The sequence below is a fragment of the Neophocaena asiaeorientalis genome, unplaced genomic scaffold (assembly GCF_003031525.2).
Source record: "Neophocaena asiaeorientalis asiaeorientalis breed wild unplaced genomic scaffold, Neophocaena_asiaeorientalis_V1.1 scaffold476, whole genome shotgun sequence".
Taxonomy (NCBI): domain Eukaryota; kingdom Metazoa; phylum Chordata; class Mammalia; order Artiodactyla; family Phocoenidae; genus Neophocaena; species Neophocaena asiaeorientalis.
In genome coordinates, this window is record NW_020172178.1 from 9,376,584 (window position 1) to 9,399,249 (window position 22,666).

The 22,666-nt window shown below is 43.2% G+C and overlaps 1 protein-coding gene across 3 annotated transcripts in view; it reads right to left on the reverse strand.

Annotated features, from left to right (window-relative positions):
* PPP1R13B (protein phosphatase 1 regulatory subunit 13B) overlaps window positions 1-17,418 on the reverse strand; it is a 52,894-nt gene extending 35,476 nt beyond the window's left edge. The window contains exons 1-4 of one of the 3 annotated variants that reach the window (XM_024758736.1): window positions 17,268-17,398; window positions 16,859-16,946; window positions 12,189-12,308; window positions 4,364-4,440 (exon numbers count right to left, since the gene is read on the reverse strand). In XM_024758736.1, the coding sequence (XP_024614504.1) occupies window positions 4,364-4,440; window positions 12,189-12,285 (174 nt within the window). In that variant the 5' untranslated portion in view covers window positions 12,286-12,308; window positions 16,859-16,946; window positions 17,268-17,398. Of the gene's footprint in view, window positions 1-4,363; window positions 4,441-12,188; window positions 12,309-16,858; window positions 16,947-17,267 lie in introns of all 3 variants that reach the window. The other 2 variants (XM_024758749.1, XM_024758741.1) reach the window with 2 other exon arrangements.
* Between the last annotated feature and the right edge of the window lie 5,248 nt (window positions 17,419-22,666).

The window sequence follows — 22,666 nt, forward strand, 5'->3', positions numbered from 1 at the left end:
TTAAAATACATAAATTTATTTATTTATCTACTTTTAGCTGTGTTGGATCTTTGCTGCCATGCGCGGGCTTCTCTAGTTGTGGCGAGTGGGGGCTACTCTTCATTGCGGTGCACGGGTTCTAGATGCACGGGCTTCATCAGTTGTGGCACGTGGGCTGAGTAGTTGTGGTGCATGGGCCTAGTTGCTCCATGGCATGTGGGATCTTCATGGACCAGGGCTCGAACCCGTGTCTCCTGCATAGGTAGGCGGACTCTTAACCACTGCACCACCAGGGAGGCCCGTGGGCCTTTATTTCTTAGACAACCTGACTTCATGACCTGCAATTTTAGGAGAGTAGAACTTTCGCAGCCTCCTGCCTCAGCAGCTGCTAATGGGCATGAATCACACCAAATCAGCAGCCTGTCTTTCTCTTCCAACCCACAGGCTGCTGGATCTGTTCCTGGTTGCTGCAGCCCAAAGACAGAAGGTTCACTGTGCCACCATTCTATATCCAGGATATACACAAAAACATTTTTGGAGAAGGACATTTTTAACATCTTATTAACTTTAAAAATGCACGTAGGGCTTCCCTGGTGGCACAAGTGGTTGAGAGTCCGCCTGCCGATTCAGGGGACATGGGTTCGTGCCCTGGTCCGGGAGGATCCCACATGCCACGGAGTGGCTGGGCCCGTGAGCCGTGGCCGCTGGGCCTGCGTGTCCGGAGCCTGTGCTCCGCAACGGGAGAGGCCACAGCAGTGAGAGGCCCGCGTACCACCACCACCAAAAAAAAAATGCATGTAAAAGTGCTTTGTAGACAATAAAGTACTTCACAAAGGTAATATATTATTAGGCTTAAAAGGCAGGTGTGTGTGCCATAAAACACAGTAACATCTTAGATGTCATGCTTCTAGGCCAGAGTTATACCTCCTCACTAGCTCTCTACCTTCCTCTAATTATAAGCTCATGTAAAGGCTACAAACACATATTTTTTTTTTTTTTTTTTTTTTGTGGTACGCAGGCCTCTCACTGCTGTGGCCTCTCCCGTTGTGGAGCACAGGCTCCAGACGCACAGGCTCAGCGGCCATGGCTCACGGGCCCAGCCGCTCCACGGCATGTGGGATCTTCCTGGACCGGGGCATGAACCCGTGTCCCCTGCATCGGCAGGCAGACTCTCAACCACTGCGCCACCAGGGAAGCCCTACAAACACATTTTTAATTTTGGTTTCAGGTTTCAGTTTTGTTGCTCTTGAAATGTAAACATCATTTCCATGTTAACAAGAAACAACTTCATCCTGGAAAAGATCACAGACCCATCACATCAAAACATCAAAACTCACCTTATTACGTTATTGGAAGGGAATCCTTTCCTCCTGAGTCCCTTCCCTTTATCATATACACACATACCCCGCCTCAATACACAAAGCCTACTCAATGTATTTACTTCACCTTCCCTAAAGCTCAGGTCAGGAAATCTTAGAACTCAAAAGGATCTTCAAAATTCTGTTGTACAGGTAAGTTCTGAATGCTTCCGACAGTGGGTACATGTAACCTGGAGGTTCCCAAACCTGGCAGGGCAACAGAGTCATATAGGGAGTTTTCCTGGCCCATTCCAAACTTACTGAATCAAAAGTTCTGCCAGTGGGGCCTGGGCCTTTATTTCTTATGACTTTCTGAAGCACATATGCCTGACGGAACCCCACAAAGGCTCTAGATTTGGAGTGGACAAGTATATCAGAAGGCAGGAATAAGAAGAGGATTTGTGGAATGATCTTCAGAAACTGAAGGGTAAGGAAGGAGAATCCTTAATCTTGACATTAGGAATAGTTCTCCTTAAGTGGCACAGGGATTAGTACATTGGAACTAAAAAGAAGAAAATATAATCTAGTATACCACTTGGCTCTGCAGTGGCTAATATCTGAAAAATCTAAAATAATAAACACCATTAAATGGTTTTCAACTTTATAACCAATGTATAAACAAAGTATAAAGTCTTAACTATACTTAGATAAAAGTACACAAATATTATCAACATTGACAACATAAAAGTACAGCTGAGGGCTTCCCTGGTGGCGCAGTGGTTAAGAATCCGTCAATGCAGGGGACATGGGTTTGATGCCTGGTCTGGAAAGATCCCACATGCCGCGGAGCAACTAAGCCCATGCACAACTACTGAGCCTGTTCTCTAGAGCCCGCGAGCCACAACTACTGAGCCCACATGCCACAACTACTGAGCCCACGTGCCACAACTACTGAAGCCTGCACGCCTAGAGCCCATGCTCCGTAACAAGAGAAGCCACCGCAATGAGAACAAAACCGCGCACTGCAACAAAGAGTAGCCCCTACTTGCTGCAATTAGAGAAAGCCTGTGCTTAGCAACAAAGACCCAACACAGCCAAAAATAAATAAATTAAAAAAAAAAAAGGGCCTCCCTGGTGGCGCAGTGGTTGGGAGTCTGCCTACCAACGCAGGGGACACAGGTCCGGGAGGATCCCACATGCCGCAGAGCGGCTGGGCCTGTGAGCCATGGCCGCTATGCCTGCGCGTCCGGAGCCTGTGCTCCGCAACAGGAGAGGCCACAGCAGTGAGAGGCCCACGTACCGCAAAATTAAAAAAAAAAAAAGAAAAGTACAGCTGAAAAAGCTGGAAGGTAGGACAGGAGGGAAGGGGAGACGGAGAAAAGGGAGGGGGTGCTAATACCCTCATCTTACAAGAAGGGAGGTCCAGAGACATGGTTTAAAGTTTATCATACAAAGAAATAGAGACTTAAGTATATCATTTAAAGTCACAATGGTAGCCAATAAAAGAAATAAAATCGGAAATCAATAATAGCGAGTTGGAAAGTACAGAGGCAAAGTAACTTGCTCAGACTTAGCTAGTTAGAAAGTTCTGAAGCCGTGTCTGAGCATGGGCCCTCCGCACTCCAGGCCGGTGCTTTTTCCAGTGTATAGCTGTGCCAAGCACATGCCAGGGGGTGACCCGCCCAAGGCTACACACCTAGTTAGTGGCAGAGCCAGAAAAAGAAACTAATTCTCCAGCCTGAAAATTATTTGGAAAACTTATTACTAAAACTTCCAGAAAAGACCATGGTGAAAATTTCTCATTCTTCCTTCTCTCATTCATTCACCCTCGTTCATTCATTTCTGCTCATTCTTTTAACATGTATTTCTTAAAAAGAACCCTTTAGGACTTCCCTGGTGGCACAGTGGATAAGACTCAGTGCTCCCAATGCAGGGGGCCAGGTTCAATCCCTGGTCAGGGAACTAGATTCCACATGCATGCCACAGCTAAGGAGCCCATGTGCCACAACAAAGGAGCCTGCAAGTCACAAAGGAGCCCACCTGCTGCAACGAAGACCCGATGCAACCAAATAAAATAAATAAATATTAAAAAAAGAAGAAAAAAAAAGAACGCTTCTACTTAGACAAAATTCCTCACCTATATCAATGTTAGGCCTATTCTCCAACTCTACACCATATGATAAAGGAAGTTCTCTTTCCTGGAGGCACCTATGAAGACTTCAACCCACCAGCCACTTTGTCTTTTAAGACCTGACAGAAGGATCAAGACATCAACACTGAAGATACAAAGCAAGTCTGCCTGCCCATCTCTTAGTCTACAGACTAGACCATTTGCTTCCTGGAGACAGGCCATTGTCATGAGCACAGAGGCACACATGCAGCTGCTGCTCCAGGACATGCTGTGGGCGGCAACATGTAACGGGCATGGAGAGCACTGCTCTGCTTGAGACCATCCAGTGCATGGGCCATGGTGTGGATTGATAAAACTATTACCACTCAAGTGACTGCCACTTTATAACTTCATAAAAATGTTTGAAATATTCAACAGAAATGACAACTTCTGTGAAAATAAAGGGCAACCTCAGGAAAATGGAGTTGGGAAGCCACAATGGGGAGCTCTCACACACATACCACTAGACACTGGTGCAGATCCCAAGAGGAAGAGATGTACTGTGTATCCCCAGAGGAAGTAACACCATTCTACTGCCACCAGCAGCAGGAAGAACGATCTCCTCTTTGCCTGACAACAATTCAGCCAGTGTAAAGCCACCATACTTCAAACTCCCAGGTTCCTCCAACAGACTTTTTGTTGACAGCGGCCCCTCCCAACTTCCCCTTCTCCTCTAAAAAAGAGTTTCCTCTTGCTTTAGAGGACTGGGATGTGGTTGTCCAGAGCTGCGGGTCCTGAATTGCAATTCTTCACTGTTCCCAAATAAACTTGTTTTGCTGGTAAAATAATTGGCTGTTTTATTGTTTTCGGTTAGCACTACCCCAAAATTAATTCTTTAAAAATAAATTATAACCCCAATTCATTAGTACCTATAAAAAGCAATTAAAATTTTTCAATTTAATTCACTATTACTTACCCCATTTTCAGTGCGTTTTTCTCCAGGTACATTTATTACATTTCTCTGAGTTCTTTGCTCTTGGGTCTGATGGCCACCTAGAGAAATGAAGGCCAAACTTACTAAAAGACATACTAGAAAAGGGGTATTTTATCATCGCTTCACTTATTCAAATATTTATTGAACACAAGTATAAAATACCAGGCTGGACAACTCAAAAATTAGTACAGTTGAAAAAATGTCTTATAATCAACCTGTATACATAAAGTTGTTTAAATGAAAATTTTTTCTAATATTCTATTTCAGAATTTTGAAATTGCTTTACATCAAAAAGTTTCTAACACTTAGAAAATGGTCAAGATGGTAAATTTTACGTTATGTGTGTGTGTATATATATATTTTTTAGAATTAACTTTTACTTTTATTTCTCTTTTTCTTGACCTCATCAATTTTATTCTAAAGTTCTTTCTCATTTCCAAGAGATTCATATTCCAATGCCATGTTATCTTGTTCAGGATCACAAAATAATAAGGGAATCTCACAATCTGTTTTACAAAATAGCAAAACTCTTGTCGTTGAACTGAATTAGCGCAAATACATGTGTGATCAATGCCATTCACAAACTTAGATACCGAAGCTTATTAAGCCTTCTTTTAAAAGGAATATTTGAAGAATTCCTAAAGAAAACAGAGATGAAATTCCATGTCATCATACACAACAGGAACCCAAAGATGCTATACACCGTGTTCCCCTAACTCTCCCAGACCCTCACTACTTAGAAGGCTGACTGCTCCCTCTTCAAACTCACAGTGGAGGATCAGCCTCCCTTCCTGCCCTGCAAGAAAAGCTGCTGGACGTGGACCTGGAAGGAGCCTGGCTGCTGCTCTGGCTCAGGGCCCCTCTTCCTCAATGCTCACAGCCTCTGCAGACAGGGATGGGAAGGACCTGGGATCCCATCGATGGACCCTGAGCAGATACTCCAGGACCTGCCACTTGCTGGTCTCCATGTTGGCCCCGGGAACCCCACAGGAACTCGTAGTGGGCGGGGTTGCTGTGGGGCACCTGCTGGTACTCCAGGTAGCCCTCCTGCAGCCACACTTTGGTGAGCAGCTCCCTGGGCTCCCCACAGATGCAGTGCTGCTTCCTGCATACACCCCCATGATGCTCAGTGCTTCCCAGACCTCCTCCTCAGAGGCACATTCACCCTCCAGGAGGATCACAGCCAGAAGCATCACCAGGAGGCCAGCCTTGGGCGTGCTCTGCCCATCGGTCAGCATGGCATTCCAGGTGAGGCCCAGGGTGGGGACCAGTACATAGGTGTGCTTGCTGGGGTCCACTTCCTTCACGTCCATGCCACAGACCAGCTGCATGCACTCGCAGGCATGGCTGAAGACCACGGGGAAGTGGTCCCAATGGTCCCGGAGGATCATACTCAGCATCTCCGCCTTGGAGGTCGGCTCCTTGGTGCGATACTTGAGGAGCAGGAACCCCACCAGGTCAGCCATCAGCACACCAAGTGCCTCCTGGGATAAGGACTCGGCCTGGGTTGGGGGGTGGGCACGGACTGGGGAGGAGGAGGACGAGGGGGTTGCAGCCTCCTCCCCCTCGGTCCCGAACGCTGCGCCTCCACTGGGCCCTGGGCCTGGACTGGGGCCTGAAGGTCTGCCTCAGGCTTGCAGAGCTCACTCATCTGGACCAGGGGCCTGATGACCGGGGTCGGGCCGCCGACAGGAGTGTGGGCATGGGTGACAGATGGGGACCATGGGCAGGTCTTCTTCTGAGGGGTGCTCTCGGGCCTCACAGGGGCGCCCCTCCTGGGCGGCCTGTCCCCTGCCAACCTCACCTTGACTCCTGGCACTGCCTGGGTCTCCTCTGCTCTGTGACCTGAGGACACGGTCCTCAGACCTGGGCCTTCGCCTTCCGGTTCCTGGAGCCCTCTTGGGTCCTGGATGAAATGCTGGCTGGAACAGGCTACCTCCTGGTCAGCTCTGAGCCTCCGACCAGCTGCACCCCGTGCAGAGAGTGACTCTGTGCCGCAGACTGGAGGCTGGGTGGGAGCTGCAGCACCCCTGACCGCAGGGGAGGGTCCAAGAAGAAGCACACCTTCCAGTGGTGCCTCTTTGCCCACAGCCAGACTTCCTTCTCTGTTATTTTACCACAATTAATTTTTATTAAAAATTAAAGCTTGGACTTCCCTGGTGGCACAGTGGTTACAAATCCAGCTGCCAATGCAGGGGACACGGGTTTGAGCCCTGCTCCGGGAATATCCCACATGTGGCGGAGCAACTAAGCCCGTGAGCCACAGCTACTGGGCCTGCGCTCTAGAGTCCGCGAGTCCCAACTACTGAGCCCGCGTGGCACAACCACTGAAGCCCGTGCGCCTAGAGCCCGTGCTCCGCAACAAGAGAAGCCACTGCAATGAGAAGCCTGTGCATTGCAACGAAGAGTAGCCCCCACTCGCCGCAACTAGAGAAGGCCCGTGCACAGCAACGAAGACCCAACGCAGCCAAAAATAAATAAATTTATTTAAAAAAAAATCTTTCTCTTTTTATGTATAAAGCAAAGCTACTGGGTACATAAACAGATATACAGTACATCTGATAGGGGGAAGACAGGAGCAAGTAAGAATACTATATCCAGTAAAGGGCCCTTAGGGAGGTGATAATGAAAAATGAGGTTAAACAAATGGAAATGACAGAGTATGCCACCGAACATAGTCGAATATACAATAGCCATTTCATCACAGCTATTATATTTCCTATTAGCAGAAATTACGCATACACACATCCTAGACTACAGCATCTATCAGTTTACAGGGTAAATTAAATTCTTAGTTATTAGTACTTTTAAGAAATAAGGTACTCGGGTTAATTTAATATTCTATCATTGCTGCCTCTTGCAAACAGCAAGCCATCAAATTAGAATACTATAGAACACACAACACTGAAATTATATCAAGTGCCACTTAATCTTTGATGGTAAAGAAGAAACTTGATGATCTTGCATTCTGGAGTCAGAAAGTAATAGTAAGAGCTGACACTTCGTGAGCACTGCGCCAGGATGCCTCATTAACTGCCACCACAACCCAATGCACCCGCACGTAAGGAAACGAAGGCACAGGGATGGAAGTCACTTGCCCAAGGTCCAAACTGAGTAAGCAGCAGGGCCGGTGCTGAACCCAGGAGGCCTCGCTCCAAACTCCATCACACCAGCCCCCGGATTCTAGCTTACACTCTGCACATGACCTGCACCGAGTTACTTTACACGTTAAGCTTCTGTTCCCCCAGGTATACAAGGTGATTGAAGGAAATGTCCTCCACACTCTCCTCTAGCTTCCATATAGAGAATTCCTACTCTTTTAAGTCAGGGTTGTCCTTTACTTCTTGTTATATCTTATAGTTCTACAAGCAATAAATACTCAAATGTAACTCCTTTTAAACAATATATATCGGTGACAACTGGCTTGTCCTCAGCTCTGTGGGGAGCAGAGAGGAAACATGAGTCTTGGATCTTCACCTCTGGCTGCTTAGAATATAAGCTGGAGGGCTTCCCTGGTGGCGCAGTGGTTGAGAGTCCGCCTGCCGATGCAGGGGACACAGGTTCGTTCCGCGGTCCGGGAAGATCCCACATGCCACGGAGCGGCTGGGCCCGTGAGCCATGGCCGCTGAGCCTGCGCGTCCGGAGCCTGTGCTCCACAACGGGAGAGGCCACAACAGTGAGAGGCCCGGGTACCGCAAAAAAAAAAAAAAAAAAAAAAAAAAGCTGGAGGAGAAGTTCAGTGAACAGAAATAAAACAGAACACAGCACCCAATGAGAGCTGTTCTACCTGCCACCTTTCTTCTTGAGCTCTGAGAGAGAGGCAGAACATGCAGAAGCACAGGCAGAGGAAAAAGGGAAGAGGGTGGAGCATCACAGCTGGAGGAAGATGGAATTCTGAGTTAGGGCACGACAGGGAATGAATATGCAACTAAGAATATGGTGGAAGAGAGAAAGAAGAGACAGTGAGGTTGAGGAGATGAGCAGGGTCCCATTACAAATGCCATCAAAGCTAAGCTGAGGAGTATTAAATAGGGAAGCAGGGACTTTGCTGAAAGTTGTGAAAAGTGATGAGAGTCGTGTGATGAATTTGGTTCTTCCAATCCTGACCAACCCTCCATACCAGCCTGGGTCGAGAAAGATGTACTCCCTGGCACCACTCCCCTCGGAGCCTCCTTCATCCTGGTCTCCTGCCTTCAGTGCAGCAGCTCTGTACTCTCCCCTCCAGGTCCGACTCCCTCTTCAAGGCCCTCATCTCGAGCGCCATCCCCCTGGGACGCATTGTCTCCCTAACCTCAAACAGCTCAGCATCCAGTTCTTCCACTGTCTCAGGTGTACTTGCCACGTCAGCACAACAAGACTGAGCAGCATCCGGTGTGACAATGAAGGTCAACTGGAAGGTCAGTGCTGTCCCATTCCTTGTAACTCTAGACAGTTCTCTCAAGTATCCCTAACGCTTCCAGACTTTACAGAGTGAGAACAATATAAGACCTTCCCCCCATTCCACCATCCTGGGACAGTAAGGGTTATGTACATATATTATAATGATTAAAGTAAAATATAAAACTTTTCATTTAACTATAGGGTATAAATATTTGGAGCACTCAGGTAGAGCGTTAAAGTAAGTTCTTAGCACTAGAACAGCGCTTTAACTGCCAGCTAGTCTAATCCTCCTCAGGAGGAGTCCGTCCAGAGAGGCAGGGCCCTTTTCTAAGGTAGAAATGGATGAAGAGCTAGGCCTGGAGTCTTGGTCTCCTGACTCCAGATGACCAGCACCCAGTGAAATAAAAACGAGAAGTAGGGCTTCCCTGGTGGTGCAGTGGTTGGGGGTCCGCCTGCCGACGCAGGGGACGCGGGTTTGTGCCCCGGTCCGGGAGGATCCCGCGTGCCATGGAGCGGCTGGGCCCGTGAGCCATGGCCGCTGAGCCTGCGCATCTGGAGCCTGTGCTCCGCGGCGGGAGAGGCCACAACGGTGAGAGGCCCGTGTACCGCAAAAAAAAAAACACAAAAAAACCAGAAGTAATGATGCATTGTGAAAAACAGCATGATATTTACAGCTATGGGAAGATGATTTTAAAGCAGACAGTAGCTCATCCTAGGGGCAAAATATCCTTTAATTAAAAATACAGGGACTTCCTTGGTGGTCCAGGGGTAAAGAATCCGCCTTCTAATGCAAGGACGCAGGTTCAATCCCTGGTCAAGGAACTAAGATCCCACATGCCATGGGGCAACTCGCCATAACTACTGAGCTTGCGCACCTCAACGAGAGAGCCCGCGTGCCACAAACTACAGAGCCCGTGCACCACAACTAGACACAGAAAAACCTGCACACCACTAGAGAGGAGCCCGCGCACTACAGCGAGGAACCCATGCGCTGCAGCAAAGACCTGAAGTAGCCTAATAAATAAACAGGTATTAAAAAAAATACAGCTAGGGACTACCCTGGCGGTCCAGTGCTTAAGACTCTGTGCTTCCAATGCAGAAGATGTGGGTTCAACCCCTGGTCGGGGAACTCAGATCCCATAAGCCATGTGGCTCAACAAAAAATAAATAAATAAAGAGGGATAACTTGTAATAAAGGAACCTTCTTTTTACAAAAGGATGTCCTTTCATTGTTTTTTTTTTAAATACCAGAAGTAATCCATAATCACCGTTAAATAACAAAGGTTTCTTTCTTAACTGTACAGTGTATATGCTTTCCAAAAAAAAGATTCCCTTATTTTAAATTTTAATTAAAAAATAAGTAGTTTATGGGAAATTGGTATTGACATATACACACTGCTATATATAAAATAGATAACTAATAAGGATCTACTGTACAGCACAGGGAACTCTACTCAGTACTCTGTAATGACCTATTTGAGAAAAGAATCTAAAAAACAGTGGATATATGTATATGTATAATAGATTCATTTTGCTGTATACCTGAAACTAACACAACATTGTACATGTACTATACTCCAATAAAATTTTTTTTTAAAAAGTAGTATATTCCTATCATTCAAAATTCAAAAGGAAACAGGCTTCTCTGGTGGTGCAGTGGTTGAGAATCCGCCTGCCAATGCAGGGGACATGGGTTTGAGCCCTGGTCCAGGAAGATCCCACATGCCGCAGAGCAACTAGGCCCGTGCACCACGACTACTAAGCCTGCGCTCTACAGCCCACGAGCCACAACTACTGAGCCTGCACACCACAACTACTGAAGTCCGTGTGCCTAGAGCCCATGCTGTGCAACAAGAGAAGCCACCTCAATGAGAAGCCCGCACGCCACAACGAAGACCCACACAGCCAAAAATAAATAAAATAAAATTTTTTTAAAAATTCAAAAGGAACCAAAAGATGTAAATGACCAATTTTCCCTCCCTCCTTCCCCTACCCAGCAGCCTTCCCCCCAGGCTAGCCATGTTACCAGTTTCTTACTTATCGTTCCAAAGATATTTCATACACACAAGCCAACACAGAATACGTCATTACTCTTTCATCTCTGTTACACAGGAGGCAGCATGTGTGTACACTGTGCTTATTCAAGTGACAAGTGCAGGAAGTGGTTTGGGACAGGGCACAGAGCAGATGTACTCCAGTTTCTTCAGCCGACGCCCCTGGAGGCATTGAAGGCTGCTCCTACCAGCAGTGCCCATGAGTTACACTATGTATATGTCATTTTGTATGTGTGCAGACACAGCTTTAGGATAAATTCTCAAAAGTGAGATTGCTGGGTGAAAGGTTTCATGCTTTTGTAAGCTTAACAGATACCACCAAACTGCCCTCTACAGAAGCTGCCAACAATGTGGAAGACTGCCTGTTTCTCAGCGTTCTTGCCAACACTGTGTTATTAAATGTTCTAACCTTGGCCACGTGACAGGTGAAATAGAGTATCTCAGTGTTTTTCCTACATTTCTTTTATTAGGAGTAAGGCTGAACCTCTTTGCATATATTTCTGGGTCATGAATATTTCCTTTTCTGTGAACATCGGGTTTGTATATTTTGTCTATTTTTTTACTGTTTTTTTCCTTATCATTTTACGTAAAGGAAATTAGCCCTTTGCAATATGAGCTATACATGCTGTTTCCCAGTTTATAATTTGTCTTTTGACCTTGCTTTAATGTGGTTACTGCCATGCAAAGAGGTTTTTTTTGGTTTTTTATTTTAATAATTCGGTTTGTCTTTTCTATTATGGTTTAGAGTTAGTTACACTTAGGCCTTGTTCCTTTTTTTTTTTTTTTTTTTGGCCACACTGTGCAGCTTGCAGGATCTCAGTTCCCCAACCAGGGACTGAACCCAGGCTGTGGCAGTAAAAGCCCGGAATCCTAACCACTAGGCCACCAGAGAACTCCCCACTTAGGTCTTGTTCTTATTTTTCTGTTTTTCTTTCTCTCTCCATATACATGTATGTGTATATATACACATATATAGATACTATATAAATATATATATATTTCCCGGAATTTTTATGATCCTTTCATGGTTTCATTTATTCTTAAAATCTAGAGATTTCAGCCATGTGATATTTATCAAAAGCAATCCCTTTCAACAGCAGGTCCCCTTACATGTTTCAGTGCATTATGTGACTAACTTAGGATCCTGAGGAGGAGGCTGAAAGTGTGAAATAATCATAAACTGCAATAACAGAGGTCAAAAAACCTGTGAGATACCAACTCTCCCTCTCACCACTTGTAAGTGAAGGGGGGGAAATCGTGAATAATTTAATATTTACTCCTGTTAATTCTTAAATTAATTTAAATTAATTTAATGTTTGAATTAACTTTTATGGCAAAAATTAGCAAATGGGGGGAAAAAAGCACTTATCTACCTTGTTCACTGCTCTCGGTTGGGGAATCTTCATGTCGAAGAAAAAATTTCACTTCTTCCCTTCGTGGCCCCCACTTCTGAAGATGTTCATACATCATATAATCAAAGGGTATGGGACGCTCTAGGAAAAGAACAAACAAACAAAAAATCTTACTTTTCTCAGAAACAAACAAAATGACTTGTACCAAAAGTAAAAAATGAATAAAAATAATTTAAAATAAATGTACACATATATTAGAATTCAAGGATATTACAAGCACTGAATTTTAACTTTAATAAAGTGAAAACAAGACCATGAAGGGGAAATAATTTAGGTAACATATAAACACAAAGAAGTAAACATAAAAGCAATTTTGCACATTAAATGGGGGAACAGTGAAAAAAATGTCCTTTAGTATATTTATCATGAAGCAGTATGCCTCCCGCTCTTTCAAAGAAACACATTAACAAATTGGCTGAATCTTGTTATTCATTAAAGTGTTACAGGTGGCAATCAGATGTATAAAGGCTTGACAACGCACTTGCTGGCAATACAGCTAGCCCACACAAACACCGGTACGTGAATGTCCACAGCAGCAGTATTCATAGTAGCCAAGAAGTGGAAACAACCCAAGGGTCCATTAACTGATGAGAGGATAAATAAACTGTTGTATATCATACAATGGATATTTGCAGCCAAAAAAAGAAATTAAGTATTGATACATGCTACAACATGGATGAATCCTGAAAACATGCTAAGAGAAAAAAGCTAGATCAAAAAGTCACACATTAAAAAATAAATACTTTTTTAAAAAGTCACATATTATATGATACAATTTATATGAGATGCCTAAAATAGTCAAACACATAGAGCCAGAAAGTAATACAGTGGTTGCCTGGGGGAGGAAGGAATGGGGAGGTACAGAGTTTGGAGATAGTTGCACAACACTGAGAATGTCCTAAAAACCACGAAGTTGTACACTAAAATGGGGATTTTTATGCTATGTGAATTTTATCTCAATTAAAAGGAAATCTTGAAATGTTCCCACTGCTGCTTGTGCTTGAAAGCGAGAAAGGATATCGGCAAGTTCCAAGGCTCACAGCAAACGGCCTGGCGTGGGAGAGGAGCAGGACAAGACCGAACCATATTTTGGCTCCTCTCAACACAGGAGTATGTCTGGGCGAGAGGCTCCTCCTGCTCAGCCTGAGAACCCGACACTGAGTCAAGAGAAAGAGCTGTGCAAGCTGCAGCCTTATCATACATTCAAGGTGTGATTTACTGTTCAGTCCTAGATAAGTGCCAGACTTCCGTAAGGAAGAAAACCCCACCATTCATAGAAATGCAGCGCACACTGTGCTGCTGCCGTTTCATCTTCCTACATGTGCAGGCAAGCTTTGCCTATTCAGCCAACATCAAGGGCAAGGACATAAATCATCTCATCTCAGTTGAAAATGAAGTCTGTGTGTGCTTAGTTCAACTCTGAACTGAGTATTTGTACAACGAAAAGCAAGCACAAACTGAACACTAATGAAGTAATATCATTCCATATTTTTAGTTTTGAAAGTAACACTTTTTATGGATATAGGCCTATAAAAAAGATTTTTAAGAACTTGTATATTGTAGTTTTATAGCTGTGAGGCCCATGTTTAAGCCTAATCGTGTCCCTTGGTTTTACATAACATTGTGTCTTAGGCCATATTTTTATTCATATTGCTTTGGCTTACAAATTTTTTTCACATTAATTAAAATCAGTTTACAATCCCCACTTAAATCTACCAAGTCTGAGCATAACTTTATAAAGTTAAAACTCCAATTTTGCCTTAAAGCCAGTTATTGAAAAAAATGTTTCCCTTTATAAGTAAAAAAATTTTAAAGACTAACTTCAAGAAAAGCAAGCTAAGCTTCACTACCTTTTTTAAATAAGAAGGGTTAACTAAAACGTATTTCTGTTTTAAAGCGAAAACAAAACTACCCCACATGTATCATGTAGAATTAATAGCATACTATACCTCATTAGCATCTTATGTAATGGAGAAATCTATGATAAGACTTTCAGCCATTCTTGGATAAGGCAAAAAGAAAATCAAGTAGGAAATTTCACAAAAAGAAAAACTGAAGGTCCTACCTACACTCCTGATTTGCATGAGAGCTGACATACTCGAGGAAGGGAACCACAAAAAGATCAGGATAATAAGCTGGCCAAGTTAACAGACTGTTACGGGCTGGGTTGTGTCCCTTCACACACAAATTCATATGCTGAAGTCCTAACCCCTAGTACCTCAGAATGTGACCTTATTTGGAGACAGGATCTTTAAAGAGGTAATAAGTTAAAATGAGGTCATTAGGGAGCACCCTAATCCAAATGACTGGTGTCCCTTTAAGAAGAGATTAGGACACAGATACAGACGGAAGGCCATGTAAGGACACAGGGAGAAGACTGCTGTCTACAAGCCAAGGAGAGAGGCCTCAGGAGAAACCAACCTCCCTGACACCTTGATCTCAGACCTCTAGCCTCCAGAATTGTGAAAAGATAAATTTCTCTTATTTAAGCCACCCAGTTTGTGTTACTTTGTTATGGTGGCCTGAGCAAAGTAATACACAGATCCACAGAGAAATACTCTCTTCTCAAAAGCACTGACAATTACATTGGAGTATCATATTTCTGAATACTGATGACATGAGTATACCATGTGTTATAGATGCAATCATTTTTATGCAAAGCAGTCTCCAAAATCTGAATATTACCTTAAGGGTTCCTCTGGGGTAAAAAAGACTGAGAAAGGCTGTGCTTTTTCCCCTTCCTTTGAATCTCATCCACCACCATCTCTTCAAGACCTCGCTTTGCTGCTCCAATTTACTCAATGATTTAAGTGTTTACTCAGGGCCTATTATGAGAAACAGGCTGGGCACTGGCGGTATGATGGTGAACAAACAAGTTCCTGCCTTCAGGAATTGTAGTCCAATAAGACAGAGAGAGATGAAAGCTACCATATTATGTTTTGATAAATACAATGACAGTACTGAAGTAAAGGGGAGGGACCCTTAACACACTCTGAGATTCAAGGAAGGGATGAGAGGCAAAGGTGCGTGGGTGCTAGGGACTGCTCTAGACAGTGGGAGCAGTGGCTGTGACCCTCTGTGCTCCGAGGAGGTAGGCCTCATTCCTGATGAGGCTAGACCACAGGTTATGATTTCAGATGGCCCTGGAGCCAAGGACTGCAACAAATGAGTGACTCAAGCGGCCAGGGACCACTGGGGCTCTCCAAGACTAATATAAGGGGCAGATAAGGAATAAGAAGTGACAGCAAGCCACAAAAAGCACGAGTGCTAAGAGGCTAGAGAAGAGCAAACAATGATGGAATGACCAGGCTCTAACATTAGTCCTCTAAAAACTGCAATTACTTAACACCCCTCTTCCTGTAGCTGATATCAGACTGATAACTGAGGACCTGGCCTCTTACTTCTACTTTAGTAAATAGTCCACCATTTATCAAAGTCAAGTTTCTCTCAATGTGTCCTTAAAGTTTTTACTCTGAATCTGAAGGATAACATTAAAAGCACAAGACTTTGGAAGAAAATATTTACAAATCATACACCTAATAAGGGACTTGTATCTACAATATATAAAGAACTCTTACTGGGGATGTAATGTACATCATGGTGACCAGAGTTAACAATACATACTGCAGGGACTTCCCTGGTGGCGCAGTGGTTAAGAATCTGCCTGCCAATTCAGGGGACATGGGTTCGATTCCTGGTCCGGGAAAATCCTACATGCTGCGGAGCAACAACTACTGAGCCTGTGCTCTAGAACCTGTGAGCCACAACTAATGAGCCCATGTGCCACAACTACTGAAGCCCACGCACCTACAGCCTATGTTCTGCAACAAGAGAAGCCACCGCAATGAGAAGCCCACGCACCACAATGAAAAGTAGCCCCCACTCGCTGCAACTAGAGAAAACCTGTGCACAGCAACGAAGACCCAATGTCACCAAAAATAAATTAAAAAAAAAACATACTGCATATTTGAAGTTGCTAAAAGAGTAGACCTTAAAAGTTCTCATCACAAGAAAAAATATTCTGTAACTGTGTGCAGTAATGGATGCTAACTAGACTTACTGTGGTGATCATTTCACAATATATACAAATATCAAATAATTATATAGTACATTTCAAACTAATAAAATGTTGTATGTCAATTATACCTCAATTAAAAAATTATTTTTAAAAAGTGTAAGAATTCACTGATTATCCCTAAGTGTCCTTTAAACACATCCATCTGGACACCCACCTCATACACAGCATGTTCCAAATGACCACTCTCTTGCTTCCTGACTCAGACCCATCCATGCACACAGCTACCTCCTTCCACACGCTGTCAGAGCAGGTGGCCTTGCCAGTCTAGTTCCCACCCTCCTGGGCCCCTCCTCTCAGTGCTGCCTGAGGAGCACGCCTTCTCCATGCTCGTCTCTTGTCCTTCCCTCACACTGCTCCCCTCGCCTGGTGTATCCTATCCCAGTTCAATTCCACATCTCCATGAGAATCCACATTATTTTGCAGAATTTTCTGTATTCGGTAATTATATTACCTACACTGATCATCTCTGCCCAGCTAGCTGACAAATCCTTAAATGTAAGAGCCAGTATTAACTCTTCTCAACTTAATAAGCAAATATTTATGAAGCACTTACTATTTAAAAGGCTTTGTGCGCAGGGGAACACCACAGTGATTTTGTCTTCGTGAAGTTACCGTAGGGAGAAGAAAAGCAGATCAACAACCTGACATGCAACAAACGAAACACTGTAAGGCCTCAGTGGACAGGGAACTCTCGTTTGGTCAGTAGTGATGTCAGAAAGCCTTCACACAAGAACCAGATCTGCTTTCCCGGCTTCTTCCACATGGCTACGGTGAGGGTCAAATCACAGAACACACTTCTTTGCAAACAGCATTTATAACATCCTATCCTCATGCGATAAAATAGATTTTACTTTACTCAATTCCTTATTACCCCAGATAACAAAGAACCGGAAACAACATTCTGTATTCAATAAACACTGGATTTCATGTACTTAGTCATCTTTATAGAGCCTAATACATACCATTTCCTCTCCACACTTCAGCTAAATGGCAACTGCCTTCTCCAGGTTCCTTGCAAAATTCTACAACATCCCGACATGTTGTTTCTGGTGTTATGGGAACTTCTGTTAAAATCTGTTCATTGTTGCTCAAGAACACGGTTAATATCATCTGTAAGAGAAAGATTAAATTAAAGCTACAACTTAGAGTCATCCATCAATAAAGAGATTAATCTGTAAATTAAAAGTGATCCCCCCACCACCGCACTCCCCCACTGCCACTCCGCCCTGCCAGAATGCTTACGGGACAGGTTAAGCTGATCCTAAAATTCATGTAGAAAAATTAAAATATAAGACAAGTCAGGAAAATGCCAAAAGAGGAGTATCAGAAGGAAACTAGCACTTTTAGATATTATAAAGCCTCAAAACAGTATGGCAACAGCACATAAATAGATCAACGGGACAAATTACAAAGTCCAGAAACAGAAAATGGTAAATGATGAAGCAGGTATCTCAAAACTGAGGAAGGAAAAGACTATATAATGAACGATGCCTGGGCAATTAAAATACCCATCTGGAAAAAGTGATTCATACTGCACATCATACACAAGCGTAAGTTCCTAACAGATCAAATATTTAAATATAAATCACAAAATTGTAAAGATTCCAGACCAAAACTGGGTAAATTCCTTTTTATAACCTTGGAGTACAGAGCCCTTTCTACCTATGACTCAAAAACCAGACACCACAGAAAAAGATATATTCAGGTAATAAAACACAGGGATCTTTTACAAAGCAAAAAAGACTAACTGGGGAAAAATACTTGTAACTAATATCACATATAAAAAGCCAATCTCCTCAATATATAAAAGGCTCCTAAAAACTGGTACCAGAAAGACCAAAAATCCAATCTATTTTTAAAAATTGACTGAAGAAATAATATATCACAGTAAAAGAAATGAAAATGGTCCTTAAATGAAGGTATATTATAATGTATTTGAAAAATTAATCCAGCATTATTTTAAAAAAACTTTTAAAAACCCTACCACTTTGATCTAAGAACTCAAGAGATTGTATCATAAGGGATTTTTAAAAAACATTACTCCTAAAGTAAAATTTAAACCAAAGATTTTCTTTAATCTTTTTTTTTTTTTTTTTTTTTTTTGCGGTACACGGGCCTCTCACTGTTGTGGCCTCTCTCATTGTGGAGCACAGGCTCCGGACACACAGGCTCAGCGGCCATGGCTCACGGGCCTAGCCGCTCTGCGGCATGTGGGATCTTCCCGGACCGGGGCACGAACCCGTGTCCCCTGAATCGGCAGGCGGACTCTCAGCCACTGCGCCACCAGGGAAGCCCTGTTTAATCTTTAATCAAAGTCAGAAACAAAATCTGCATTTGTCCCAAAATTCTCCTCTCAAAACCTTGGCTGTCAACTAAGTATTTTAGTTCATTGTTAAAATATTTTTTTCTTAGAAGTGCCCTAAATTCCTAAATTTTGAGATTAAACATCTCTATACTGATGGCCAGATTTTATTACCAAAACTAGTAATAGTTATGAACTGTTCTCTTGCCACCAATCTCCCCTTACTCCAACCTACCCCTTCACTGTTGCCACTTAATTTCCTAAATGTAAATCAGTTGAAGTCATTCCCTTGCTTAAAATATTCAGGAGCCCTGCGCTGCCTAATAGCAATCCTTCCCAAAACATTTATTCGAGTTTATAAACAGGAAACTGGTTTCTTTACTGAGCACTCAAGAGTCTAACATTGTAATGTTCATGTGAATCTCTAACTTTTCTCCCCCAGAGACTCTCATGGGGCTTGGATTTCCACAGAATGCCCTCCGAGAAAGCCTAGACTACAGGATAAACTGCAAACTCCTATCATGGGTAAAAGATTCCTCACAACCTTCCTAGCCTTCCAGTCCTAGTGCCTTCCCACAATGAACCTTGCTCCCTCAAGTCCAAGTTCTCTCAGGCTGCTGTCCCTCTGCCCCAGTGCCCTTCCTGTTTGCCTGTAAACTCCTATTCACCCTTCGAAACTCAGCTCATATGCTACCACCTTTGCAAAACCTCCCTTCACCACCTCCTCTCACCAAGGAGGCTACATGTTCCTTCCTTTGTGATCTAGTAGCTCTTCACACACATCTTTATTACATCACCCTAGGCTCTACGTGCCTCCAAGCAATTCACTTCTGAATCTTTTGTTCCTATTGCCTGATCAGTATCTGATGTATGGGAGGCACTGTGAAATCCGGTCGACTCCACGAATGACAGACAAAATATAAAACCTCCACCATACCACAGAACTGAGGAAACACTACTCATGATCTAAGTAAGATACACCCCGTCTGTTCAACAAGCACTTTTCCTTCAGTTCTTCTAGGATGTTATAAACACATTTCTCTTTTATAAGAAATAAAACAGTTATTTCTGCTCACTAACCCACAGAGGAATTTATCTTTAAAAGTTGGGGTCTTTTAAATACTAACATAAATGGCCTGGAATCTATAGAATTTGGAGTAAAATTGGTAATTCCTGGATCCAGTGCAAACAAGTCCAGAACTGAAGGGCCTTAATGCTATACCAGTTTCATCAGAACAAGTGGAATTTTTTTAAAAATAAATTTATTTACTTATTTATTTTTGGCTGCATTGGGTCTTTGTTGCTGTGCACAGGCTTTCTCTAGTTGCAGCGAGCAGGGGCTACTGTTGTGGTGTGCGGGCTTCTCATTGTGGTGGCTTCTCTTGTTGCGGAGCACGGGCTCTAGACACGCAGGCTTCAGTTGTTGTGGCTTGTGGGCTCTAGAGCGCAGGCTCAGTAGTTGTGGCCCACGGGCTTACCTGCTCTGTGGCATGTGGGATCTTCCCGGACCAGGGCTTGAACCCATGTCCCCTGCACTGGCAGGCGGGTTCTCAACCACTGCGCCACCAGATAAGCCCTTGGAATATATTTTTATTCTTGTTTACTCATATTTATTTTATGCTTCTAATGGTAAATATTTTCCCATGTGATTTCACAGCCTATGCTTTAAATTTAGTTATTTATTTATTTGTTTGTTTGGCTGCGCCGGGTCTTAGTTATAGCACGCGGGATCTACGACGTTGTGGCATGTGGAATCTAGTTCCCTGACCAGGGATCAAATCCGGGCCCCCTGCATTGGGAGTGCAGAGTCTTAGCCACTAGCCCACCCGGGAAGTCCCCTCACAGCCTATGCTTTTTAAGATCTAATAATATATTTTCCCAAACCACAGTTTATAAATCAAAATTTCAAATCAGTGAGAATATTTTTAAAAATTATCTTCTCTTTAAGTGCTGTAACTACATTTCACTAATAACCAGGAGTGGGTCCTGTTTTCCGCGGTTCTTCAGCCTTTTCATTCCTCATCCTGTACCGCTTGTGTCTACTACAGGATCCATGCTTTGTTTTCCATACTGTGAGCTAGTGAAGGTTTACGCAACCATCTGCTCCTGGAAGCCGGGCCTCTGGCCAGAACCAGTCTCGTATGCTCATCACCCACCATGGGCACACAGTGGCACCCGTAAAGGCATGGTTTGTGCTTCTCTGCTCGGAAAGCAGAATTCTTTAGGAACCTGCTGTCATAATGAACCATGGTGTGACACTCTTCAGGGACACTTTTGAATTACCAAGACTTTTCAGCTCGTGAATAAGTTCAACATGATGGGGGAAGGGGAGGAGGGGCAGAATGGCAGAGTTGTGAGTTTGAACATTTATTCTTGAAAGCTAAGAACTCGCAGATAACTTATCCGAAAGTCACTACACATTACTTCAGTTTTTAATTCTATTTTATAGTCTTTAGTAAACCCTATCTTTCCTAATCTTAGCAAAATCCATTTCCCCTAATCTCTACTACTCAATCAAAGCTAATGTCATTATAATCATCACAGATTTAAAAGCTCTCGAGATAAATTAAGCTGGCATTGACCTGGATGGTACATACTTCCCTAGAGCAACCCCTAAAATTGGAGCTGAAAAGGCATGGGACTGCTACCATTATTCTAGCAGGTATTTCTTAGATTAAAAGAAACTGAAGAATCTCCAACATAAATATCATAAGTATTAATCCTAGATGCACTTTTTAAAAAATATCTTTGAAATCACAATCTATCTTACAACTGATAGCATGTCACAATCTAATGGGTAGTGTTTTTTTCTTTCTTAATAGTATGTATGGAGATGAAACCCAATAGGGTTAAGGATTAAGACAAAGAAAACAAAGTAAAAAAGTTAATGTTTATTCTTCCTAAAAGATTAATATGTTGAAAATAAAAGATTTGGTTAACTACAGTTAGAAAAACACACAAAGATTTATACTATGTGCTGTAACCAGAATAGCACGTGATGATAAAATGCCTTTCTTCAAACTGTTCCCTCTGCCCAGACAAGTCACGCTATCAGACCCTGCCCGCCTGTCTGTCCTTCTCCATCATCCGCAAACGTCCACCTCCTCTTGGAAGTATTTCCTGACGCAACTGTCTACCCATCCTGACCCAATGTGAGTCAGGGCCTCCTCTTTTGCTCTCCTATAACAGACTGTGGCTATTTCTGGCATAACATTCTTACACTAAATTATCAATGGTTTTCATGATTACATCCTCTACTGGAACAGTGTTTGTGACTCACAGGAGTGAGTTGTGACCCATTACCTGCTCTTGAAATCATCTAAGTGGGTCTCAAGCTGCACATATTTTTATTTAAAGTTGCTTTAAAAAAACCTAGAATGGCCATAAGGCCACTGAGGGCAGGACCTGTGTTCTCTAACTCAGTGCCTGAGTAAAATATGTGTGCTCAGTAAATAAAAGATGGAAGCAGCCTAGCAGGCAGCTAACTGCATAACCATATCAGATTAAGAGGTCAACTTCTCCTCACTCTCAAGAACATTTGAGCTACATAAAGAAAACCACTGGGAATCTACCACTAATGTAAGTCATTTACATAGTAGAGCCTTTAAAACATTTGCTCACCTAACCAACCTATCTAAAACAGCACTCCTCTATCTCACTCTGCTTTTTTTCTTCTTCGTTTTCATCACCACCTGATCTATGTTGTATATTTATTTACTTGTTTATCCTCTGTCTCCTCCCACTAGAACACAAGCTCCCTGAGAGCAGGGATTTTAGTTAGTTCACTGCTCTATCACTAGTGCCTGGAGTAAAGCCTGGCACATAGTAGGCACTCAATAAACTCCCCCAAGTATATAAAAAATTTCTTTTTAAAATAGGTTGAGTCACAAAGGGTAGGTGTCTGCCTTCTTATCTTCAAGGTCTCCATAGGAAAAAAACAAACAAACAATATTTTACCCCCCTTATCACTGAGTTACTCCACATCAGAGAGAAGAAGGATAAAAATCTTTTTTAAATGTTAGTGTTGGGGACTTCCCTGGTGGCGCAGTGGTTAAGAAT